This window comes from Equus przewalskii, chromosome 2, assembly GCF_037783145.1.
Source record: "Equus przewalskii isolate Varuska chromosome 2, EquPr2, whole genome shotgun sequence".
NCBI classification, from domain to species: domain Eukaryota; kingdom Metazoa; phylum Chordata; class Mammalia; order Perissodactyla; family Equidae; genus Equus; species Equus przewalskii.
The window spans coordinates 51,316,363-51,337,933 of NC_091832.1; the positions used below are offsets into that span (position 1 = coordinate 51,316,363).

Sequence of the window (21,571 nt, forward strand, 5' to 3'; positions counted from 1 at the left end):
AGGGCCCGTGTGCAGGTGAACTCTTTGAAAACGTCTATTTTCCCCAAGCGGCAGTGGGAGAACTGCGGTCCCGCTGAAAGCTCAGCCTGGCTCAGAGGAACACTGGCCCTAGCTAGGTCCAGAGCCCGCCCCCTGGGCTGTCTGGACGCATGCTCTACTCCACAGCACACAGCCAACTCTGGGCACAGCGCTGTCTACTAGGCCTCAGCCTAACTGGTGCATGGGGCCCAAAAGGCAGGGCTGGTGCAGCAAAGCCCTGAGATCCCACAGATCTAAGTCCCACAGGTCTGTGATAGGGGCTACCCGCTTCCCTGGTGGGACCCTTAATGCCTTACTCTCTCATCACATGCTGTCACCGGTCAGCAGAAATACCTTTTGAGCAGACATCAGCCCTGTCCTGAGCAAGAGTCTCCTTCCTCTATGGGCAGGGAGGTGAACGGGGTCGGGGACGGGCTTTAAACTGGCAGAGTTGGCTGCTAGAAAGCCCCATCCCTAAGGCTGGTGCTCTGTACATTCCAGGAAACCCTGCTCTTGTTGAGGGGCTGCCTGTGTAATTCTTGGCAGTAATTTTCCCCGGTGAGCTCACCTTCTGTTTCTTTCCTTGGTGAGGCTAAAAGGGACAAACCGGCCAACTATCACTTCCTCTCCCAGGTCTCTGGACCAGCGCAGTATCCACTTAAAGGAACAAGCCACGAGTGCAGTTAATTTTTTTTCCCCTGAGGAAGACTGGCCCTGAGCTAACATCCGTGCCATCTTCCTCTACTTTATATGTGGGACGCCTGGGACAGTATGTCCTGATGAGCGAGCATAGGTCCGCGCAGGGAATCCAGGTGGGTGAGCCCTGGGCTGCCAAGCACAGCGTGCGAAACTTAACTGCCGTGTCACCGGGCAGCCCCGTTAATTTTAACAATGTACTTTGTTTAAACCAGTCTAATATATTACTATGTCCACGTGTAATCAATAGAAAACATTAGAGAGGTATTTTACCTTCTCTCTCTCTGTCCTACGTCTCCAGAATCGGGGTGCACTTCACACTCGGCACATCTCCAGGAGGCCTGGCACTTTCAGGGCTCGACAGCCCCACGTGGCCAGTGGCTGCGGGGTTGGACAGGGGGTGGCGGCCAGAGACCCACGGAACCCGCACACCTCCTCGCTCCTCACGGAGAACCTCCCGGTCCCACTCGCCTGCTCCAAGGGTCGCTCGCTCGCGGCCCCTGACTCCCAGGGCCCGCGGCTGGAACGCGCCCCCCGCGGCGGCGCCCCGGGCCCCTCGGCCTGCGGGGCCCGCGCCTGCTCCCGGCGGACCGGGCCGCCGGCCCCGCCTCCCTGGCCGCGCCCCGCCGCCGCCGCCGCTGCCGCCGCCGCCCGGGAGCCGGCCCGGCCGCCATCATGCTGAGCCGGCTCGGGGCGCTGCTGCAGGAGGCCGTGGCGGCGGTGAGGCCGGGCGCGGGGGACGCGGGGTGCGGGGCGGGGGCGAGGCCGGGCGCGGGGGGCCCGGGGCGGCGGCGAGGCCGGGCGCAGGGGGCGGGCGGGCGCGGGGCGCCGGCAGGGCCCCCAGGTCACAGCGCCGCTCCGGGCCTCCTCTCCCTGGTCGCGGCCCTACGCTCAGCGCGCCCGGCTTCCAGTTGCTTCTTTCCCAGTCGCGCTTACTCTGCGGATCGCTCTAGCTCCTAACCCTTCTCCCCAAATTGCTCCCTGTTTCTTTTCCTGCGCCCCGAGTCCCTCCCAATTCCCAAGCTCTTCTGTGTTCTGCGCTAGAATGCTCCCTTGTCACCCAATAGTTTCTTTCCGAAATTCCCCCAAAGTCCCCTCCCCCAGCCTCTGTCTGCCTTCCTGCTCCCCCATGCTCCTCCCTTCCGGGTCACCTGGGCTTAAAGAATAGCTGCCCCTTCCCCTCGAAGGAGCTCTAGGCGACTCCGAGACCTTGCTCGGCGCAGGCCCCGGCTGCCTGGCTGGCTGGCTGGCTGGCCGGCCGCGGCCCCAGGAAGGGTGGACGTAGAGTCCAGGGGTGGATGGGCGCCTAGCCCAGGAACAGCCTGTTGCAGGGTACAAGCGTGGCTTCCAGAATGTTGTCACGCCACACCAGCCCGAGCCGTTCGACCCAGAGGCAGGAGAAGCTAGCATGGTGGGGCCTGGTAGCCGTGTGGGGAAGAGGAGTTTGTGTTTTTGCCGTTTTCTGTTGGGGTTGAAGGCTGGTCAGAGGGGGCCCACTGGGTTTCGCTTCATTCAGCAAGATGAAAGCGCGGTTTACATAGGGTAGGCGGGGTGCCCTCTATTTAAAGTAACCGTGCCTGGAATCCCTCTGTAAAGATAACTATTCCTCTTTGTCTCGTCCTATGAGCCCTCCCCCTAGTCGACCAGTTTAGTGTGTCAGATTCTCTAGGAAAAACTATCTGAGATCCCACCCCTTCCTCCAGACACCCCCCCCACCCCCAAAATCAGCTTCTGCGAATGAGAACAGTCTCAGCTGTAGAGCAAGCTTGTGAGCAGTGAGAAGCTTCTACTCCTTCCACCTCCTCTCCTCTCCCCCAGCCTTGCCCTTCCTGCTGTCCAGGAGCCTCCGGGCATCGCATGGGGAGAGGTTCCAAAATGCTCTCTCCTTCCCCTCCTCCCTGTCCCCAATCGAAACAACTGTCATCTTAGAAAGCCATCTGCCAAGCCACTTCATACCTCTGGGGAAAGCTCCTCACGCAAGGAGAGTGGACGGACAGACAAGGACTGTGCCCCAGCCCTGGGAAGTCAATTTCTGATGCTTCCACTGCGGGCATTTCAGCATCAGTGGCTGGAGGAGGTGGTGGTGGTGAAGGGAGATCTTTTAGGCCCCTCAGAATATAACGTATAGATGATGCTCTAGATGTCTATCTGGTCCCATGGGAGGTCAGGAGAGGTGGGACCCCCTCCTTCCTCCCACCCCCATATGTTGGGCATAGGTCTTCCCCAGACTGGGTCACCAGGTTAAGACCCCAGCAGGTTGCCTGACTTTTGTTAAGGAAGGAGAGTGCTCCTTCCTGCCATCTCTGACAGAAAAGCAGTCATTATGCTTCTTTCAAAAAGTAATATCTTTAAATGTAAATCATTTGGTACAGCTCTTTTGGTCTGGAGTTACAGAAGCCAATTACAGATTCAGGTAAACTTATGTCTCTGCTTTCTTCTCACGGTCTCTGCTGGCTAACCTGTGTTCTCCTGTTTCTCCTGTTTTTACTGGATTGTTCTTTTTTGGTTTAAGCCCAGCTTGGGTTTTAGGAGACTACAGATGTGTTCTGAGGCTAGAGGAGACCCCATCACAGAACAGTGAGATAATCCTAGTGCTGATCAAGGGTCAGAGGCCTTTCCAAGAGACAGGAACTGTGGAAAGGACGCCTTGGGAGTGGGCTGACGTGTTTGGGAACTATTAATGAGTAGTCGCTATGCACAGTGCCCTTGAGGGGCAGGCGGAGATCTGGAACAGAGCCCTGGCCCGCAGGGGGCGCACCGTCTAAGCCCACAGTAATAGTATCACAGAGAACGCGATGAGGCGCAGTTGTCCCGTGTGGACAGTGTGTTTGGCACGACTGTGGGAGGTGCCGCTCCAGTAAGGGTCCTGACCCCCACAACTCACTGTGAAAGGAGCCAGGAGTGCCCCAGCAGCCCAGTGTCGGGGGGAGTGTTGCCAGTCCTCTGGTTCAATGTGATTGCTTCTTCCTCCTGTTGTAATGTCCTTCTAAGCATTCTGCCTGCCTTCGTCTCCTACACCCAGCTGCCAGCTGACTCTTCCTAAAACACTACTCGGAAGTGTCGTTGACCTGCTCCCTACTGCCTGCAAAAGAATATCCTGACTTCTTGGCTTGGCATTCATCTTTTCTTTTTCTTTCTTTTCTTTTGCACACTTGTCAATCCATCCTTGCCCCAGATACACTTTACAGAGTTCCTTCTGCAGGAAATGTCTTTCCTTCATCTCTAATTGTTGAAATCAGACCCTGTTCTTCAAGGTTTCGTTCCAGCATAACCTCAGTAAAGCCTTCTCTGTTCCAGCCTGTGAGATGTGACCCCTCTTTTCCCTGAGGTCACTTTCCCCCTCTCCTGTGTCTTCACACTACAGTGAGGGTGGTCGTATTCGCATCTCCATGCACCGGATCTAAACCATCCTTGCCTTGCTCGTGGTGTCTCGTGTAGTGGCTTGTGCATGGAAGGCACTGAGAAGACAGTCACTGAATAAACTCTTTGAGGAGTAGGCACTCGGTACTGTGGTGGAGGACAGCATGAGGTTAGAGAGACGTGTCCAGGAACCTTGGGGAGGGCTTTGTGGAGCTGGTGGCCCTTAGTGGGACCTCCCTGGGGACTGTTAGCATCTGGAAGAGTGTAGGGGACACGGGGCCTCCTGGGCAGAGGAGCGGCCTGAGCCAACACCGGGAGGGAGAAATGAGCATCTGTGGGTAGGGACTATTTGATTATGCATTTTTCTCCTGCAGACATTTACTGTGCAAGGAAAGGCAAGAAATGCCCTTTATTGGAGACGTTTTTTGGGAAAGTGGTACTTAGCAGTTCAAGGCCAGTTCTAGCCAGAGCGTGGAGATGGAGAGAGCACTTCTGAAAAAAGGGTGAGGGTTAGGGCTTGCTCGTAGCAGAGTCAGAATTCTCTGGTGCTGATAGAAGGAGCCAGAGGAGGTATGGAGAGGAGCAGAGCTGGCTCAGAAGGAGTTGGGGTGCTCAGCCTGCGGCCTTGGACAAAAGATGCAAGCACATGACGTGCAGGGCGCTGGCTTGATATGTAGGTGTTGCCCATCTGGCTGGACTGGGCCTGTCACGGCCTTGAACACAGATTTTTGCAGACTCTCAGATTGAGAGGGAACTGAAAGCTTTGTCTTTGCCACGTTTCCCATCTGTATCATTTTGATTTTGTTGTTTTTGGGGTGTCCTCCTGTTTCTTTTGTGTACCTTTATTATAGCATAACCATGTTGTATTGAAATGATCTGTTTCTGTGTCTGTTTCCCCCAACAACATTCATGGCTCCTGCGGGACAGGGGCTGTGGAATCATGGCATGTAGCAGGAGTACAGCATTTCCAGGAGGGACGGGGGGTCTGGGGACAGGTGCCAGGAAATTGTTGGCAAGATATGGAGACAATACAGATGTGTCCTAGAGAAAATGTATTACTTTTTCCTTTGAGAACTGAGGATCATAGTCCCTCCTCCAGGGTCCAGCACTGACTTGACACTCAGTTGGTGGTGGAATGTCTGTTCTGATGAGTGCCAGGTGTGGCAGAGCCCACGATCACCATGGCAGCCACTTAGGTTCTGTCTCTGTTCTCTCTGCAGCGGGAGCCCAGCATCGACCTGCTGGGGGCCTTTGTGGAGCACTGGAAGGGCATCACACACTACTACATCGAAAGCACAGGTGGGGCCTCGTGTTCCCCAACCCCGGGGACCCCTGCAGGGCGCAGGGAGGAAGGTGTGGGCAGGGTCACCATGCAACTCAGAGGCACAGGTGTCCTGGGGAAGGTGACATCCACTGCCCAGGAGTTCAGAGTGGGGGCTGGCCCCATCCACCCTGACCTTTTGAGAGAGGAGCTGTGTGAATGAGTGTGGGGACAATTTGGTTAGGGGTCTCACTGGCCTGACTCCGTAAGGCAGAGGTTGAGTTCCACTCACCCCCAGCTTCCAGCTGGGTAGAGTGTCCAGACCTTCAGTCCACAAGTGCCTGTGCCCAGGGCTTACTGATTAAAAGAAAAGAACTTGAATAAGTTCTTCTTTTCCCTGAGCCAACTTAGAGGGCATTTCCCTTGTAGTGATCTGGGGGAGGAAGGGAACAGCCACCACAGCGGCAGTGCGTACGGGGCCTGGGTCCTTGTCCCCTAGCTGAAGCCTCAGAGAGCCAAAGCCTCAGGTCACCTGGGCCCATCAGGATCGCTCATGCAGGGGGCGGGATCTGATTGACTGCTGGTATTGGTGGCTACACACTGGTTGCCAGGTAACCCTGTCCTGGATCCGTAGCTTTCCACCTCGTGGTTCAGACAGGGGTTTGATTCCAGCCTACCCCTTTCCTACAGGCTTTCTTTCCAGCCTGAGCCAGCCCAAGAAGTTGAAAAGTGGCCTTTGGGGCCCTCTGAGTGTTCTTTTAGACCAGGTTCCTCAGTCTTGACACTGTTGATGTTAGACTGGATCCTTCTTTGTTGTGGGGGCTGTGGGGAGCCTTGTAGGATGTTTGGCAGCAACTCTGACCTCTACGCACTAGATGCCAGCAGCACCCTTTCCCCATCGTGATAACCGTAAACATCTCCAGACATCGCCGCCTGTCCCGGGGGCAAAATCACCCCTAGTTGAGAATGACTGCTTGAGACTGGACATTTTTTTTTTTTACTGAGATATAATTGACATATAACCTTATATTAGTTTCGGGTGTACAATACATTGATTCAGTCTATGGATATATTGTGAAATGATCCCCACAGTAAGTCTGGTTAACATGTGTCACCTCACATACTTAGAAATTTTTTTTCTTGTGATGAGAACTTTTAAGATCTGCTCTCTTAGCAATTCTCAAACGGGATACAATATTGTTAACCATAGTCGCCCTGCTGTACGTTACATCCCATGACTTATTCGTCTTATAAGTGGAAGATCTCTTGACAGAGAGCCCCAGTGTACCAGGAGAGTAGGGAGAGATCCACAGCTGACTCGGGTCCGCCTAGGACTTCACCAGGGCCCAACTGTTAATTTCCAGAACGTTCCCTAGACCCAAGTGCAGGTGGAGGAGGCGGGCTGCCTTGCTCAAGAGCCTGTGCTTTCAAGAAAAACTCGGAGGTGCTCCACGGCCAGTCCCCTTTCTTTACAGAAATGCTGTACCCTCTGAGACTCTGACTGAGAAAACCCCACTCACCAGCTTCTCTCTTAGGACCTCGGCACAGCGCAGCAGGCTCGAGTCTGAACGCATGGTTGTGCACGGACTTTTTTTGTGCTTTTTAAAAATAGGCTCTTGCCTTCCGTGAGTGTAAAAGGGACATAGGCAGACTCCAGGAGGTTATCTGTCAAGAAGCAACTAGAAAATGGCTTCTAAATTATATGACAGAGACCCCTGAGCCCACAGCTTCTCACTCAGGCCCAGAGCTGGCCTGCAGCCCTGGAAACCTACCTTTCTGTAGGCCCCAGGGTTTGGAGAGAAAATGCTGCTGCTGCTCTCTAATAAAGTGCTAGGGCATGCATACACTCTCAGTCAGAGAATTGTGTCCTGGGCCTGGCCAGGTCTTTTGTCTTTTTAAATATAGAGGCTTCAACTGTAAACTTCCATTTCCTCTGCGCTTTGTTTGAAGCAAACTGCTAACCTGGCCTCGCTCCAGGTTGCTCTCAGCCTCCACGCTCCCCGACAGCCCCTCGGGCTGGACCCCACCAGGGCGGAGTGCCCCTCTTCACCCCACTCACCCTCATTGTCTGAATCTCCGTTAGATGAAAACACCCCAGCCAAGAAAACAGATATTCCCTGGCGCTTGAAGCAGATGCTGGACATCCTGGTGTACGAGGAGAGGCAGCAGGCAGCGGCCGGCGAGGCGGGGCCCTGTCTGGAGTACCTGCTGCAGCACAAGATCCTGGAGACGCTGTGCACGCTGGGCAAGGCTGAGGTGGGCAGGACCCCGGTGCCTCTGGAGCCTTCCTCCCTGAGCCAGGGCCCCTGGGCTCCAGGCTCTGCTACCTGTGTCCCTCCCAGTCTGAACACTGGGGCGGGGTGGACACAGATCGGGGGGTACCTTGGCTGTGTCTCCTAGAACTTCCCACCACCTCGCGAGGCTTCTGGAGTCCTGTTCTCGCTGTCGTTGAGGTTGAGGAAATGCTCCCTTTCATTCAGTCAGTATTCGTTCAGCAAAGACTTACAGAGGACCCACCACGTGCCAGGCTATGTCGTAGGCGCTAGGGACACAGCAGTGACTAAAACAGACAGAAATCCTAGTTGGGAGGCAGGGCAGTCAGAGCCACATATAGCATGTTCCACAATGACCAGGTCGTGGAGGGAAACAGCAGGAGCGGGTGGGTGGCACAGGGGAGGCCAGTTTCAAACAGGGAAGGACGAGGTACCCTCCTAGCAGTGCTGAGGGTGGTCGTGCCCTGGCTCTGTGGGGGGCGAGCCGCAGGGCCCGCTGCGCCTCACCTCTGTCCCCGGCCCTCAGTACCCGCCAGGCATGCGGCAGCAGGTGCTCCAGTTCTTCAGCAGGGTGCTGGCCCAGGTGCAGCACCCGCTCCTGCATTACCTCAGCGTCCACAGGCCTGTGCAGGTGAGGGGCCAGGGAGCCAACGAGGGGGTCTGGGGCTGGGCCCCTCTCTTCCCTGCCACCCATTCCTCTCTGTTTCTATCCTGCTCCCCTTCCAGAAACTTCTCCAGCTTGGTGGGACAGTTCCTGGATCCCTCACAGAAAAGGAAGAGGTACAGTTCACCACTGTCCTCTGCTCCAAGATCCAGCAGGATCCAGACCTGCTCACCTACATCCTGGAAGTGAGCATCTCTGTGGGGAACAGGAGTGGGAGGTCCCAGACCCCAGGGCAAGCCCCCGCTTCTGTGGAGGCGGAAGGATGGAGCAGGTACCAGGGGAGGCAAGCAGGCAGCTTCCTCTCCAGCTCCATGCTGAGGCCCTGATGGCCAGCACGTCCTGCATTCCTAAGGGGACATCCTGGGGAATGGTCTCCACCATGACGTGGCCTCATCTGGCCTCCTCTGCAGGGTAAGATTGTCAGTAGGAAGAAAGCGTCCAGAGAACCCTCCGCCCTGCCTAGAGAGGCAGCCAGCGTCAAAGACAAGGAGCACCCCCACAGCAAGGCTCCTGACAGGGCTTCCTGTGGGACCCGGGCCTTGACCACCCAGCTGCCTGCTGAGACCCAGGAGCCAGATGGAGGGCCTGGGGAGGGCAGCCTGATCACCTCCCTGATTGGGCTGTGCAAGAGCAAGGTGCTAGTGCCAAGGCGGAGCGGGCAGGGATGGGGCGGGCGAATTGCCAGGAGGGCCTTGGGGGTTCAGATGCATGTCCTGGAGTTGTCCCTCTATCCTTTAGAAGAGTCGGGTGGCCCTGAAGGCCCAGGAGAACCTACTGCTCCTGGTGAGCGTGGCTTCCCCGGCAGCCGCCACCTGCCTGGTGCAGAGCAGCCCTTGCTGCCCTGCAATTGTCGAGCATCTGTGCCGGCTGTACCGCTCCGTGCCCACCTTCCTGGACCCTGCGGACATTGCCACATTAGAGGGCATCAGCTGGAGGTAGGCGCTGGCCGGGGGAGGCTGGGCTACATCTTTCTGCAGTGGCTAGAAACCCCACCTATCCTCTTGCTTTCCAGGAGGCCTGGGGACCTCTGCTGGCCACCCTGTTCCCGAGGTTAAGCCCATCCCCAAGGGCCTTCTCACCCTCAAGGGAAGCATCACTTTTGCTTCTGCCCACACAGCCCCCAGTAGAACTGGACACCCTCCCACCCTGCAACAGTGGTTCCAGGGCAGAGGGAGAAAAGGCCCACCTTCCAGACATCCCTGAGGCAGGCCTCACAGCCCCTCCCGCCTCTCCCTCAGGTTACCCAGCGCCCCGTCTGATGAGGCCTCCTTCCCTGGCAAGGAGGCCTTGGCTGCCTTCTTGGGCTGGTTTGATTACTGCGACCACCTCGTCACAGAGGCACACCCGGTGAGCAGGGGGTGGGTGCCCCCGCTTCACCCTGCTTTCTTGGCCGTCTCCACCTCGAGGGCTGAGTGGGTCTCTCAGGAGCCAGGCAGGGCCCAGCGTTAGCAGGGACCCTCCGCCTGTTGTGTTAGACGCTGTGCAAGGACACAGTTATTTCTCAGCAGAAAATGTGTTTAAGGCGTGCTCTTTGGTGCCAGGTGGTTGCAGATGCCTTGGCAAAGGCTGTGGCTGAGAAGTTATTCATGGAGATTCTGCAGCCCCAGCTCCTGCACGTGTAAGTTTATGTCCAGTTCCCTTGGGTGCGGCCATGGTCTGGATCAAACCACCCACCCCACCAAGCCCTTCCTGTCTCTAAGGCCAGGCACCCCCTTGCCCAAAGTCACATGAGTGTGTGGGCTCCATCAGTTAAAGTTTGCCAGGTCTGCCCCCTTGATACACATGTCTCCGAGCCATGTGGGCTAACAAGGCCTCCTGCCCTTGGACTCCAGGACCTCAGGAGGGATGGGGAGTGAGCAGAGAAATACCAGCCATGCTCCTTCACTCCTCACTCCTCTGGTCTCTCCTCGCCACCTGGCTCTGGGCACCCCGGGCCCCACGCCGTGCTCTCTCCACGTAGGTCTGAGCAGAGCGTCCTGACATCCACCGCCCTGCTCACGGCCATCCTGCGCCAGCTCCGCCCCGCTGCGCTGCTGCGGGAGGCCGTGGCCTTCCTCCTGGGCCCCGACCAGCAGGCCGCAGCCCCCGAGGACAGCCCCCGCACTCTGTGCTCCCACCTCATCGGGCACTGTGACCATCTCTCTGATGAGGTGAGCAGTGAGGGCCCTTGTCTCTGCCTGTTCCCACCCACCCTTGCCCAAGGGATTTCCTGAGAGTTTCTCTCCATTTTCCTGAGCTTTCCAGGTGGTTCTACCTTTGAGGCATTGAAACTCCCCCGGCTAAAACAGTGACGCGGTGATTGGTAGCCAGACTGGTTTTGCCACACAGTAATTTTCTGTGATCACATACTTGTGACGGCGCTTAATATTTTGCAAATTGCTTTTATATTCACTTTGCTTGTTTGAGGCTGACAGCCCCTCTGAGTTAGATGAGGCCCATATTCCGTTTTCCAGACTTGGAAACAGGCACAGAGAGTGGTATGCACATCAAATTAGTAATGGAACTGGGGCCGGCCAGACTTCTGTTCCCAGACCCCCCAAAACCTGCCACCTTAACCCCTGGCCAGGGGAGATGACCCCTCCAGGGAGACTTTTCTTTCTGGGTAAGCAATTCCCAGGCACCCCTAGAAGCCAGGGTGGGGAAGAGGTGTCCTGCTGACCCTTTCTTGCCCCAGATCAGTGTCGCCACCCTGCGGCTGTTTGAGGAGCTGCTCCAGAAGCCCCATGAGCAGATCATCCGCAGCCTGATCCTGTGCAACCTCGAGGGCCGCCCATATGTGGCCCGGGGCTCACCGGAGCCTGAGAGTTACGAGGACACCCTGTAAGTGAAACCCGGCACCTCTGGGAGGCCTCGGGCCGCTCAGGACCCAGCCTGGCCCTCAGCACCTCCAGACTTAGCCGTTCACCCTTCGGTGCCACAGAGATCTGGAGGAAGACCCCTACTTCACTGACGGCTTCCTCGACTCCGGGTTTCAACCCTCCACAAAACCTCCCCCAGCCCCTGCCACCAACTCAGATGGCAGAACAGCAGTGACCGAGATCGTCAACAGGTAGGAGCAGGTCAGGAAGGCTGAGCCTCTTGAGTTTTGTTCCATCTTTGGCCATAGCCTGGATGGGGTACAGCCAGGGTGGGAGTGTTCCTTCAGGGCTGGAGATGGAACAGGGGAGAGCAGGGTGGCCCAGGTGGGGCCCCTCCATACCTAAGGTCCTGTCTCTCAGTTTCCTCTGCCTAGTTCCTGAGGAAGCAAAGACCTCAGCTTTCCTGGAGGAGACCGGATATGACACGTACGTCCACGATGCTTACGGACTGGTGAGTGTGGAGGTCTCTGCCAGCACCCGCTGCCTGTCCCTCAAAGCTGTGGGATTGATAAACTCCGCCTTCTCTCTCTGTGCTCTCCTGCACAAGGTGCTCTCAGCTCTGGCCAAGAGCCCTGAGCCCATCCTTCCTGTGTGGCCCCTCTGTGGGTCCTCTTGACCCCTGACCCCTGGGCCCGCCTCCTCAACTCTTCCCTCCTGTTTCAGTTCCAGGAATGCAGCTCCCGAGTCGCCCCCTGGGGCTGGCCTCAGAGTCTCACACCCTTGGACCCCCATGAGCCCGAAAGGCCTTTCTTTGAGGGTCACTTCCTCCAAATGCTGTTTGACCGAATGTCCCGGATTTTGGAACAGGTACCAACAGGACTGGGGCCCACACCACAAGGCCAGGGCCCACAGGTGCAGTCCAGGCTGGTGCCTCCAGCATCCTCCAGGAGAGCAGGCCTCAGCCACAGGGGTCGAGTCATGTTTGGCTCTTCAGCTCCACAGTCCCCCGCCCCTTTCCCCAGGCAGGAGGCCCCATCTCGCCTCTGCTTTACACGCCCGAACACGTTTTGGCCCTCAGCCTCAGGGAATCCATGACACATTCGCATCACGTGAGTCTCCCACCCCCACACACGTTCACACTGGCGAGGCGCCTTGATGGGGGAGTGCAAAAATGCTCGCCACCCCTGCCAACCTTCGGCTTGTCCACCATGTTCCTTACAGCCATACAGCCTGAACCTGCAAGTGACCTCAGTCCTGTCCCGGCTTGCCCTCTTCCCCCACCCCCACATCCACGAGTACCTCCTGGATCCCTACATCAACCTGGCCCCTGGCTGCAGGAGCCTGTTCTCAGTCCTTGTCAGGGTAAGGATGCCTGGACCAGGGAGCGTGCCAGTGGTGGAGGCAGCAAGGGAGGGCACAAGGTCGGGAGTTGGGGGCTGTAGAAGTGAGCACCCCTGCCAGCACTAGGGGAAAGCACCATGCAGCACCCCCATGCAGCAGCAGAGCCAGGCTGGGAGTCCAGTGGGCCCCCTTCAGTCCTCTCTTGTTCCTCTCAAGGTGATCGGGGACTTGATGCAGAGAATTCAGAGGGTACCCCAGTTCCCAGGCAAACTGCTCCTGGTGCGCAAGCAGCTGATGGGTCAGGTCCCTGGGGAGCAGTAAGTAACTGAGGAAGTGGGTGCCCCAGGAAGAGCCCTGCGGTGGGAAGATGGGGTGCTTTGGGGCGGGGAGAGGCACCAGGCTGGGGGCAGAGGAGGGCCCGTTGCTGAGCTCTGTCCTCACTGAGAGGTGTCTCCCACTGGGTCACACCTCATGGACACTGGCATGTCACGATAGGCAGCTCCCGCTGCCTCCCAGCCATGACCCCCACACTCTCTCCCTCAGGCTGGACCACCAGACCCTCCTTCAGGGCGTGGTAGTACTTGAGGAATTCTGCAAGGAGCTGGCTGCCATTGCTTTTGTCAAGTTCCCCCCACATGGTCCTCACGTGCACCTCTCCCCACCCTCAGAAGGGCATGTCTGAGCCAGGAGCATGGCAGGAGGAGAGACTCCTGTCTGCATCTCTGCCCAAGAGCTGCCTCCTATCTGGCAGTGCCACTGGTACTGTCTCCTCTGCATCCCAGAGGCCTCAGCCTGGGAGGCTCCCAGGCTATCTCAAGAAGACCTTGCCTCGTTGGGCACACCAAGCTGGGCTTTAGGGGGTGGGTCTCCAAGATACCAGAAACCAAGGGGCATTCTTTTGAGATATCCTCCTGGGCAGAATGGTGTCCTCAGGGCCTTCTCAGGGGAGCTGGGTGATGGCCAGGTGAGCACCCAGACCCTCTGTGCCTATCACTTGCCCCTACAGGCCATTTGTGGCCGGGGCCAAGACCTGTGACTCAATGCCAGGGGCACGAGGTGGGGTGAGCTGATGGCTCTGAGGCCGATCAGTGCCACAGGCCAGAGAGTTGGGGGCATGGAGCTGCCTCTGCCACACTAGGTACCACAGTTGCTGCTGAGACTTGACGTATTTTCTCCTGTCTTGGCTTAACCCTTGGGGAAAGGGCAGTGGGCTGCAGGGGAAGCCCCCTCTTCCTGGAGACTGTTGCAAATTCCCAACCGCCTCATGGCAAATGCCCAAAGATGCTCCGCACCCAGGCGGGGGCAGCTGCTAATGAGAGCCCTGATGCAGCTGCAGCCAGGGCAGGAGAGGGCCTGGGGAGCTGGGGGCTGGGTGCCAGGCTCCCGCTCCAGCTGCTTTCTCTCTGGCGCCTTCTGAACCTGTCTCAGCAGGTCCACACACCTGGGCAGAGGGGCTCAGAGACCGGGAGGCCAGGCCTCGCCCTCAGCATTCTGCCAAGCCCCCAGTGTTCTCAGTGGAACATTCTTCTAGGGGAGCAAGGGAGCTCAGGGTACAGATGAGGCCGGGATGCCCAATGACAACAGGCCCCCAAGGCCTGGATGGGAGCGGCTGGGGCACAGGCAGCCAGTCATGGTATTCTCCCTGCATGCCCTCCATGGCCAGGGCTGCCACCCCACCCGGCCCGAATCTGTCTCGACCTGCAGGAACACACAGGTGGCGCCAGGCATTACCTCACAGCAAGACTGCAGTTGCTGGCTTGGCTCCTGGGCAAGGAGGAGCAGGCCAGAGCCCCTTTCGCTTCCTTTTCCTGCCCATGCCGCTTGTAGAAGCTGGCCGCAGGTTGCCAAGAGGTGACATGAAAGAAAAGAAACTCAATGACTTCTCTCCTGCATTCCTCCGAGCTGGGGAGGACTTTGCTGCTCTGAAGGACACCGAGCATGTGCATGCATGCCTGTGTGTGCACGTGGGTGTTGGTGTGGGACAGGAGAGTGGAGCTCAGTCGGGGAACTGGGGCTGGACTCTTCGATTCCGAAGACATTTAAGCAATGTTCAAGCGTCCAGGAGTCACACATCCTCCTTCCTCGATGCCTTTCGTCAGCATTTGCACAGTGTCCCCCTACACAGCATGGCAATAAATGTGGTTCCGTGGACACAGCCGCCCTAGTCTCCACCCTTCGTGTCTTTCTGCCCAGGGCTCCACTGCTAATTCGGGCCCGTCTTCTGCCCCAAGGAAGACAAATTAAATTCCTTTTCCATCACTAGAGCAGAGGGGGGCCATGTATTGGGGCTGGTAAACAGACAGGCTCTGGCAATGCAAATCTGATGTTCCTCAGCGCCTGCCAGGACCAGCCCCTCTCTTGGCCAGACAACACATTTTCTGCTCAGCTTACCTACAACTCAGAGATATGGTGAGGGAATGGGCCATCTGGAGCAGCTCTATGCAAGTCTCATTTTTAGGTGCTCATGTTGTGAGTTGTATGACTGCTTTTGTGGTGAACAGTGAGCCTGATACTGTAAAAACCTTGTCCCTAAATATATGGGGGTGGGGATCCTCTGAGGGGGTCACCAACACTCCAGGGCAGGGCAAGCTGAAGGCTCAAGAGAGGGCTGATCAGTGGCTCTCCCCTGGGTGCACGTGAGCAACACTTCGGTTGCTTTTTAAAATACCAGTGCCCTGGCCCCCACCCCCACCCCCCTCCCCGCCCCGCACCAGTTAAATCGCATCTCAGGGGTGGGCCCAGAGTTATCTTTAAAGCTCTCCAAGTGATTAATTGGGCACCTAGGGTTGAAAACTACTATAGACTAAATAATAGAAGCAAAGACCATCGGTCTTCGATGTGGTTATGGACTGGTGGGCCCCTCAGACACGTAGAGAAGTGAGCCAAAGTGAGGGCTTGCTTCCATCATTTGGAAGATGCCCTCCGAAGGGAGAAAAGGATTCTCACCACAGCCCCAGAGGCCAGAAAGACAAGATGGCAGCCCAGACAGGGAGGGAGGGGCTGGGAGGGGCCTGTGAGGTGACCTGGTCCTTCAGTGCCAGAGTGGAGGGCACTTTGCCTTGGAAGGGAAGGCCAGTCCCATGTTTCCCTGCTCGGGATCAGAAATCCATACGTGAGAGGCAGTGAGTAGCACACAGTATTTGTTCATTTCCTTTGATTTTACCTTAAATTTTCATAAAGTTCTTCTTTTAAGAAAATAATTCCTACTATGATTAAGCTGAACTGAGGGGAAATAAAGGGTTTGGGTCTGGCTTGAGCTAGAGTTGTAACAAGGCAGAGGCAGGAGCCTGTGGGCCCCAGGAGGGACACCAGGCAAGAGGCAGGGCAGCTCCTCGCCCAGCGGAAGCTTGTCCTGGCCTTCATGCTGCTCAAACCTTGGAGGGGCTAGAGTTGTTTTCTCTGGGGATGTGGTCACATCCCTCCTTGGCAGGCAAGAGGAAGGGAGCCCCCATGGGCTGGGGCAGGAAGCCCACCTGCCCATCACCTGCACCACAGCTTGTCGTCTCAGAAGGCTGTCGGTGAGACAAGGGGAGGAGCTTCTCAGGTCCCCTCCTGCTCACCTCCTCCCCACAGAGACATTCAGGCCAGGCGGGAAGGCAGAGTAAGCAACACCCATTTACTCAGCAAGGGGCCCACTCCCTGGGAGAGGCCTCCTCCAGCACCTGCTCCACATTCTAAGTGCCTGTGAATCCGGATGTAGAGCTTTACCAAGGCAGGCAGACCCAGGAGATGAGGAGTAAATGCCATCTCAGGTTCAGAAAGTTCTCACTGCCCCTTAGGGAGCAGTGCCCTCACTGTGTCCTCAGGGTAATTGGGTCCTTGAGCTCTGGACTCCTTGCTTGGTGAAAGGCACTGTCCCTTTTGGTGCAATATAGGGACGTGCTCCACAGTGAGGAGAGAGGGAAGTCCCCCTGAGAGCCAGGAGAACCACCCTGCTCCCAATGTAACAAGATCTCTGACTGCCAACCTCCTGCCTCCCTCCGAGGAGGCAAAGCCATGGTGGAGGGGAGCACAGATGCCCAGCTCCGTGCCCACTGATGGCACCTTCCTATATGTTGACCGGCACCACAGATGATTCCTGAAGCCTCTGTAAGAGCTGGCTTTGTAGGTCTTCCTCCGTCACCTTCCACCAAAAGTAGCTCTCGCCCCGCACCTTGGGGGGCTCATTTTGGATGCCTGGATTCCGAAAAGCCACCGTCACCAGCACATCCAGGCAGACACCATCCGTATGGTTTTTGCCCAGGTGTTGCAGTCCAAGCAACCCCTTGGTCTCCACTGCCAAGTGCTGCAGGGTCAGACATTCCTGCAGCAGCCGCAGGACAGCCATCTTGATGCTAGCTCTCTGCTCCACAGGGGTGAAGCCACAGGCAGTGATGGGCAAGTGAGGCATCCCCACTGTGCCCACCAATACCCACACTGTCTGGACACTAGTAAAGGTGGCCACGAGCCGCTGGCAGACCAGACTGCAGGGAAGCTCCTGGGGCAGAATGAGAGGGTGCCTGGCTCGCTGGCGATGCTGGGCAGCTAGCTCTACCAGGTGCAGAATGTCATGGGCGCGCAGCGGGGTGGGCAGGGAGGTTCGTGGGTACCAGCCAGCCTGCAGGGACTCTGCATCTGCCTCCTCAGAAGTCTTGAGAATTCCACCTGAGGGAGATGTGGGGCATGGGGTGGGGAAAAGGGTTTGTGTTGAGAGAAGCGCTGGGCCTGGCACAGGAAATGGCCACCCAGGCATTCTAGCTCTGAGGCAGGGGGAGGCCCTGAGTGAAGTCCTCAGGCTGGAATTCGGAGATGCCGGGCTTGGAGCAGCCAGAATGGGGGCTCATCTCACCTGAGGACAAGCTGGGGGAAAGGTCAGCTGCCCCCTGCCCACACTACCACCAGTTGGGCCATACCTGTGGAGCGAGCAAGGAAGACAAATCGGATCCAGGAGGGGCCCCGCTCCTCCACGGTCAGCAATGTCAGAGGCTCACACTGCAGCCCCGCCTCCTCCTTCACCTCCCGCTGCAGCGCCTCCACGATGGTCTCCCCTGGCTCCATTCTCCCTGCGGGGAGGTACCACGACCCACGGCACTCTTTCTTGGCCTCCTGGATCAGTAGCACCTCATCCTGAGGGGAGAGAGGATCCTCACCCCACCACAGCCTGGCTGCGAGCTCCCGGGGAGCAGCACAGCGGCAGGCTTCCCTTGTCCTGGGGCCACATCGTATCTCAGATACAGTCGCCCAACGCCCCCTTCCCTGAGGACACCTTCAAACGGTTGAGCCCTCGGGGGACTAGCCCTTGTGTGGCTGGGGGCTGCAGCTGTCTCGCTCTGTAATTCATCCCTCTTTGCATTCAGACTTCCACTTTAGAAAGGGGCTGAGTGAGACTCCTGGGAGCTGCTTCAGGGGCTGGGGATCAGGCCCCTCAGTGAAGCTGCCATGTGTCCTGTACGATTCGTGTCTGCATGTGTCACTGTGTATCTCTCACCTCCGTCCGCGGTTTACAAACTGCTTGCGCCCGGTCCCCACACTGGGCTTTGAAACATGCCCCAACCCCCTACAACTCCTATCCACGGCCCTGGCCCCTTCTAGCTGTTGTTCCAGCAACTCGTACAGGGATCAGCACCAAAAAGAGCATCACAAGGGGGTCAGAAAGTCAGTGTAGGTGCAGGTTGTGCCATTACTGCCCACGGGACCCGGGCGAGGTCTCTGAAGCACTGGACAGATATTTAAGAGAGCCCACTCCGCAGCGGGCATTGCGCTAGACTCCGGGGAAAGGAAGAGGAATAAGACAGCCCTCCCCTCCAGGAACTGAGGCCTAGGGGGACGGGACTAACAGGCTCCTGGGCCTGTTTCCTCCTCTGCATAAGCGGACAGTCGCAGGGCTGGGCCTCACAGGATGTAAGCGTAAGTGAGAGTGCTTTGCAAAACTGGGAAGCGCCACCCACGCGGAGGTCCTCTGCCCCGCGTCGCTCACCTGCTCGTTGAGGAACACGGCCAGCACCACGTAGCAGACGTTCTTCCGCAGCCGCGCGGGCGCCAGCGGCTCCCCGGCCGGCCCCGAGTCGCAGCCCTGCACGCGCAGGCCCCGGCCCGCGAGCACGGCCGCCAGCGCCCCTGCCAGGCCTTCCGAGGCCATGGCGCCCCGGGGAGCCGGCAGGCGGGGCGCGCGGTCGGCGGGCCTGCCCCTCCCCGAGGCCGGCCGGCGCGGGCGCGGCGGAAGCGCTCGGCGAGCCGGCCGCGGGGAGGCTGCGCGCGGCCGTGGCCGCCCGGATTGGCTGGTCCGCGGCAGCCGGCGCAGGGCGGGGCGGGGCGGGGCAGGGCCGCACGGGGCGCCAGGCGCGCGGCCGAGCCTCGCGGCCCCCGCCCGGCAGCTGCTCTCCCTCGGCCCCTCCCCCCCCGGTTGCCTCCCCGCGCGATCCGGCCGCCGGCCTCGCTAATTCCTCCAGCGAGCGCTTGTCTGCGCGGGTTCCGACGGTGACGTCATCCCGCCTACAGGCTGCGGAGCGCCGCAGAGTCCAACGACGGTGACGTCACAACAAGCCCACTGACGTCCCGGAGGCCCGGGGCCGCGGCTAGGACCCACTGTCCGACTTCTGCCTTAAACGTACCACGGCATTGCTTGAAATGATCACTTCCCAAATAACCTTTCTTCACTAAAAATGTACTGAAATGTCACCTCCTGCCTTGGAGGAGATTCTGATCTAGTTGGGGAGGTGGACAAAGACATTGAATAAAAAGTCAACTCAGGGTTATAAACCAAGTGCTAAATGATCGGCTTGGGTAGGGGGTGTGACAGGCGCTCGAGGAGGGAGGGAGCGGGGCTGGGATGGTCAAAGCGTGGCTGGCGATGGGAGGAGGGGATTTGGGACAGAGAGAGGGCCTGGAAGGCACAGGCCCAGCCCTGGGTCGGTGTCCGGCGGGTGCCCCGCCCACTGCACGTCCCACGCCGGCTCAGGGCCCTCCCGCTGCAGACTGGGAGCCTTCGGAGGGCAGGGGCGCCTGCTCCTTTCCCTTTGCTGCCCACACCCCAGCTTGCAGGCCTGGCGCACTGAGAGCAGGGTGTGGGTTGTTTTGGTCAGCTCCTGCTTCTCTCCCAGCCTGACCTTTCCTCTTCCGAGCTTCCTTTAACCTCTGCCCAGGACATGCAGGCAAGGCCAGCTGGAGTGAAACTGTGAAGCCAGCAGAGCCTGGCTTTCTCATCCCCAGTTAGGTCCCTGCTTTCCCTCCTGCTGGCTTTGTGCACCTCCCTTCTGGGGGATAGCGTCTTGTGGAATAAAGCGTTGGACTTGGAGCCGGATGCCCAGCCCTTCTCCCTAGCTGGCTCTGTGCCCCTGGATAAGTTGTGGGCCTCAGTTTCCTCATCTGTAGAGCAGGCTCATAACAGCTCTTCCCTCCTAGGGTTGTTGGGAAGGTGAGACGTCATGGGAGGAGCTCTGTGGATTGTCCAGCATAGGCCACCATCACCAGACAGCCCACCAACCCTGCAGGCTGGGCCTTCCCACCCACAGCACTTGTTGCTACCACACAAAGACCCACTTTAGTGACGTTTGCCTACAGGGCCGCCATGGAACTAGCCTGTACTCTCAGAAATTCTAGCCACCGCAGGTCAGCCCTTTCAGGCTCTTCTCACGTACATGGAACTGACGGCAAGTCCCTGGAGGCAGGGCTGGTGTTAGGCTGGGTGTATCCCCGGACCCGCAATCTTTAGAGGCACTTGGTGAGCACTGCTGCCCCCAACCCTATCCAAGACCTGTCACCTACCGAAACAACTGGCCTCACGGGGCTGAGAATCGGGACCCCAGGACTGCAGAGCAGCTTGTCAGTGCATTTGCTGTGTGTGCGTGTGCGTGTGTGTGTCCCCCTCGGTTTTCCCATCTGTGAAGTGGGGAGAGCATTGGTCCCAGCCTCCTTTCTGCCTCCCGGGGATGATTTGAGAGAGAGTGAGGTCATGTCTGGAGAGGGCTCTGAGCGCCTCGGAGGCGGCCTAAGATAAACACCTGACAGCCTGGCTGCCTGGAAGAGCAAAGAGGCAACAAACCACAGCTCCGCTCCCGCCATCCCCGGGAAAGTGCCCCTCTCCTGTTAAGTGGTGAGGAGCACAGAGGCACCGCAAAAGCCCCTTGTAAACTGTGAAGGGCTGCACAGGCAGAGGGGCCTCGAGGGGTGTGCCCAGCCCTTGCAGGAGTGCCGAGGGAGACAACAGAAAGTAGAACTTCTCAAGGCAGCATGAGGAAGAGCGCACACCACACTGACACAAGAGAAGCCCTGAGATAGAACAGGAAAAGCTGGGGGCTGCAGGGGGCGGGGATGGGTTGGGGTGGGGTGGGGGTGATGCTGCGATAGAAACCTCCAGAACCAGAAACAAAGGAAGGTCTCCGTCAAGTTTGCTCTGCATCCTCCATTCCCAGAGAGGGAAGTTCGCTGGCTGGTGGGGGTGGCTGCACAGGTGGTAGACAGGAGTGGCCAAACTGGTGGGCCATGCTGTCCCAGGCTCCCAGCACCCTTGGGAGCAGCCTGAGCCAGCTGTTTCAGGGCACGTGGACACGCATGTGCAGGCTGGCACGTGTGCAGGAACGCAGTGTAGGCAACCTTGGGAACAGGGACAGGGACTGGCAGGCAGGGTGAGGCACAGGTGTCTGTGACACTGGAGTCATTTACCAAGCAGCAAACCCTGTCCCTTGACAAGGTAGGAAGGGTGAGGAGGGCGGGAGCCCGAGGTACAGGGAGGAGGAATCTGGCTTCAGCGGGCGCTTTGCCACGAGCTGGCTGTGAGGGAGCCCCATCTACCCTCTAGGCCATCTGCAAGATGCAGGCACTGGCGAATACTGAAACAGAAAAGGGTGTTAGTGGAAGACTGGCGAAACCCCAGTAAAGTCTGTTGCCTAGTTAATAGTTTTGTGTGGATATCAGTGTCTTAGTTTTGATCACTGTGTGTGGTATGTAAGATGCTAACAGGACAGAAACCTGGATGAAAGGTAACTGTGAACCTTCTGTATCTTTGTGACTTGATGGTAAATCTAAAATCATTTCTAAATAAAAAGCCTAAAAAATATACTTTATAAGAAAAAAGAAAAGGGCAGCATTGGATATACCCTCCCCGAAGTCACTTCTAGCTCTGAAGGGTGCATGGCTGTGCTATCCGGGCCAGTGACAGGGGCTGGAGCCAAAGGCGGGCAGT

At 58.0% G+C, this 21,571-nt stretch overlaps 2 protein-coding genes across 18 annotated transcripts; one reads left to right on the forward strand and one right to left on the reverse strand.

Annotated features, from left to right (window-relative positions):
• The first annotated feature begins 1,303 nt into the window (after window positions 1-1,303).
• FHIP2B (FHF complex subunit HOOK interacting protein 2B) lies at window positions 1,304-14,569 on the forward strand. Of its 17 annotated transcripts, none has more exons than XM_070611231.1 (19): window positions 1,333-1,434; window positions 4,079-4,243; window positions 4,449-4,577; window positions 5,295-5,373; window positions 7,419-7,591; window positions 8,135-8,239; window positions 8,335-8,457; window positions 8,683-8,907; window positions 9,011-9,207; window positions 9,511-9,619; window positions 9,814-9,890; window positions 10,233-10,422; window positions 10,947-11,092; window positions 11,193-11,321; window positions 11,491-11,581; window positions 11,794-11,937; window positions 12,292-12,432; window positions 12,628-12,728; window positions 12,955-14,569. In XM_070611231.1, the coding sequence occupies exons 5-19, from the start codon at window positions 7,469-7,471 to the stop codon at window positions 13,091-13,093; spliced, it is 2,040 nt and encodes a 679-aa protein (XP_070467332.1). In that variant the 5' UTR covers window positions 1,333-1,434; window positions 4,079-4,243; window positions 4,449-4,577; window positions 5,295-5,373; window positions 7,419-7,468; the 3' UTR covers window positions 13,094-14,569. The 17 variants fall into 17 exon arrangements, with proteins under 17 accessions (XP_070467331.1, XP_070467324.1, XP_070467322.1 ...); XM_070611225.1 differs by lacking the exons at window positions 4,079-4,243; window positions 4,449-4,577 and adding exons at window positions 3,087-3,127; window positions 12,093-12,179 and having other exon boundaries at window positions 1,354-1,434; XM_070611226.1 differs by having other exon boundaries at window positions 1,373-1,434; window positions 12,093-12,432.
• Window positions 14,570-16,006: 1,437 nt separating this feature from the next.
• Window positions 16,007-18,656, reverse strand: NUDT18 (nudix hydrolase 18). Its single transcript, XM_008542606.2, has 3 exons — window positions 18,368-18,656; window positions 17,304-17,517; window positions 16,007-17,055 (listed from the first exon to the last, which is right to left on the reverse strand). Exons 1-3 carry the CDS (start codon window positions 18,527-18,529, stop codon window positions 16,460-16,462), a joined length of 972 nt encoding a protein of 323 aa, XP_008540828.2. The 5' UTR covers window positions 18,530-18,656; the 3' UTR covers window positions 16,007-16,459.
• Between the last annotated feature and the right edge of the window lie 2,915 nt (window positions 18,657-21,571).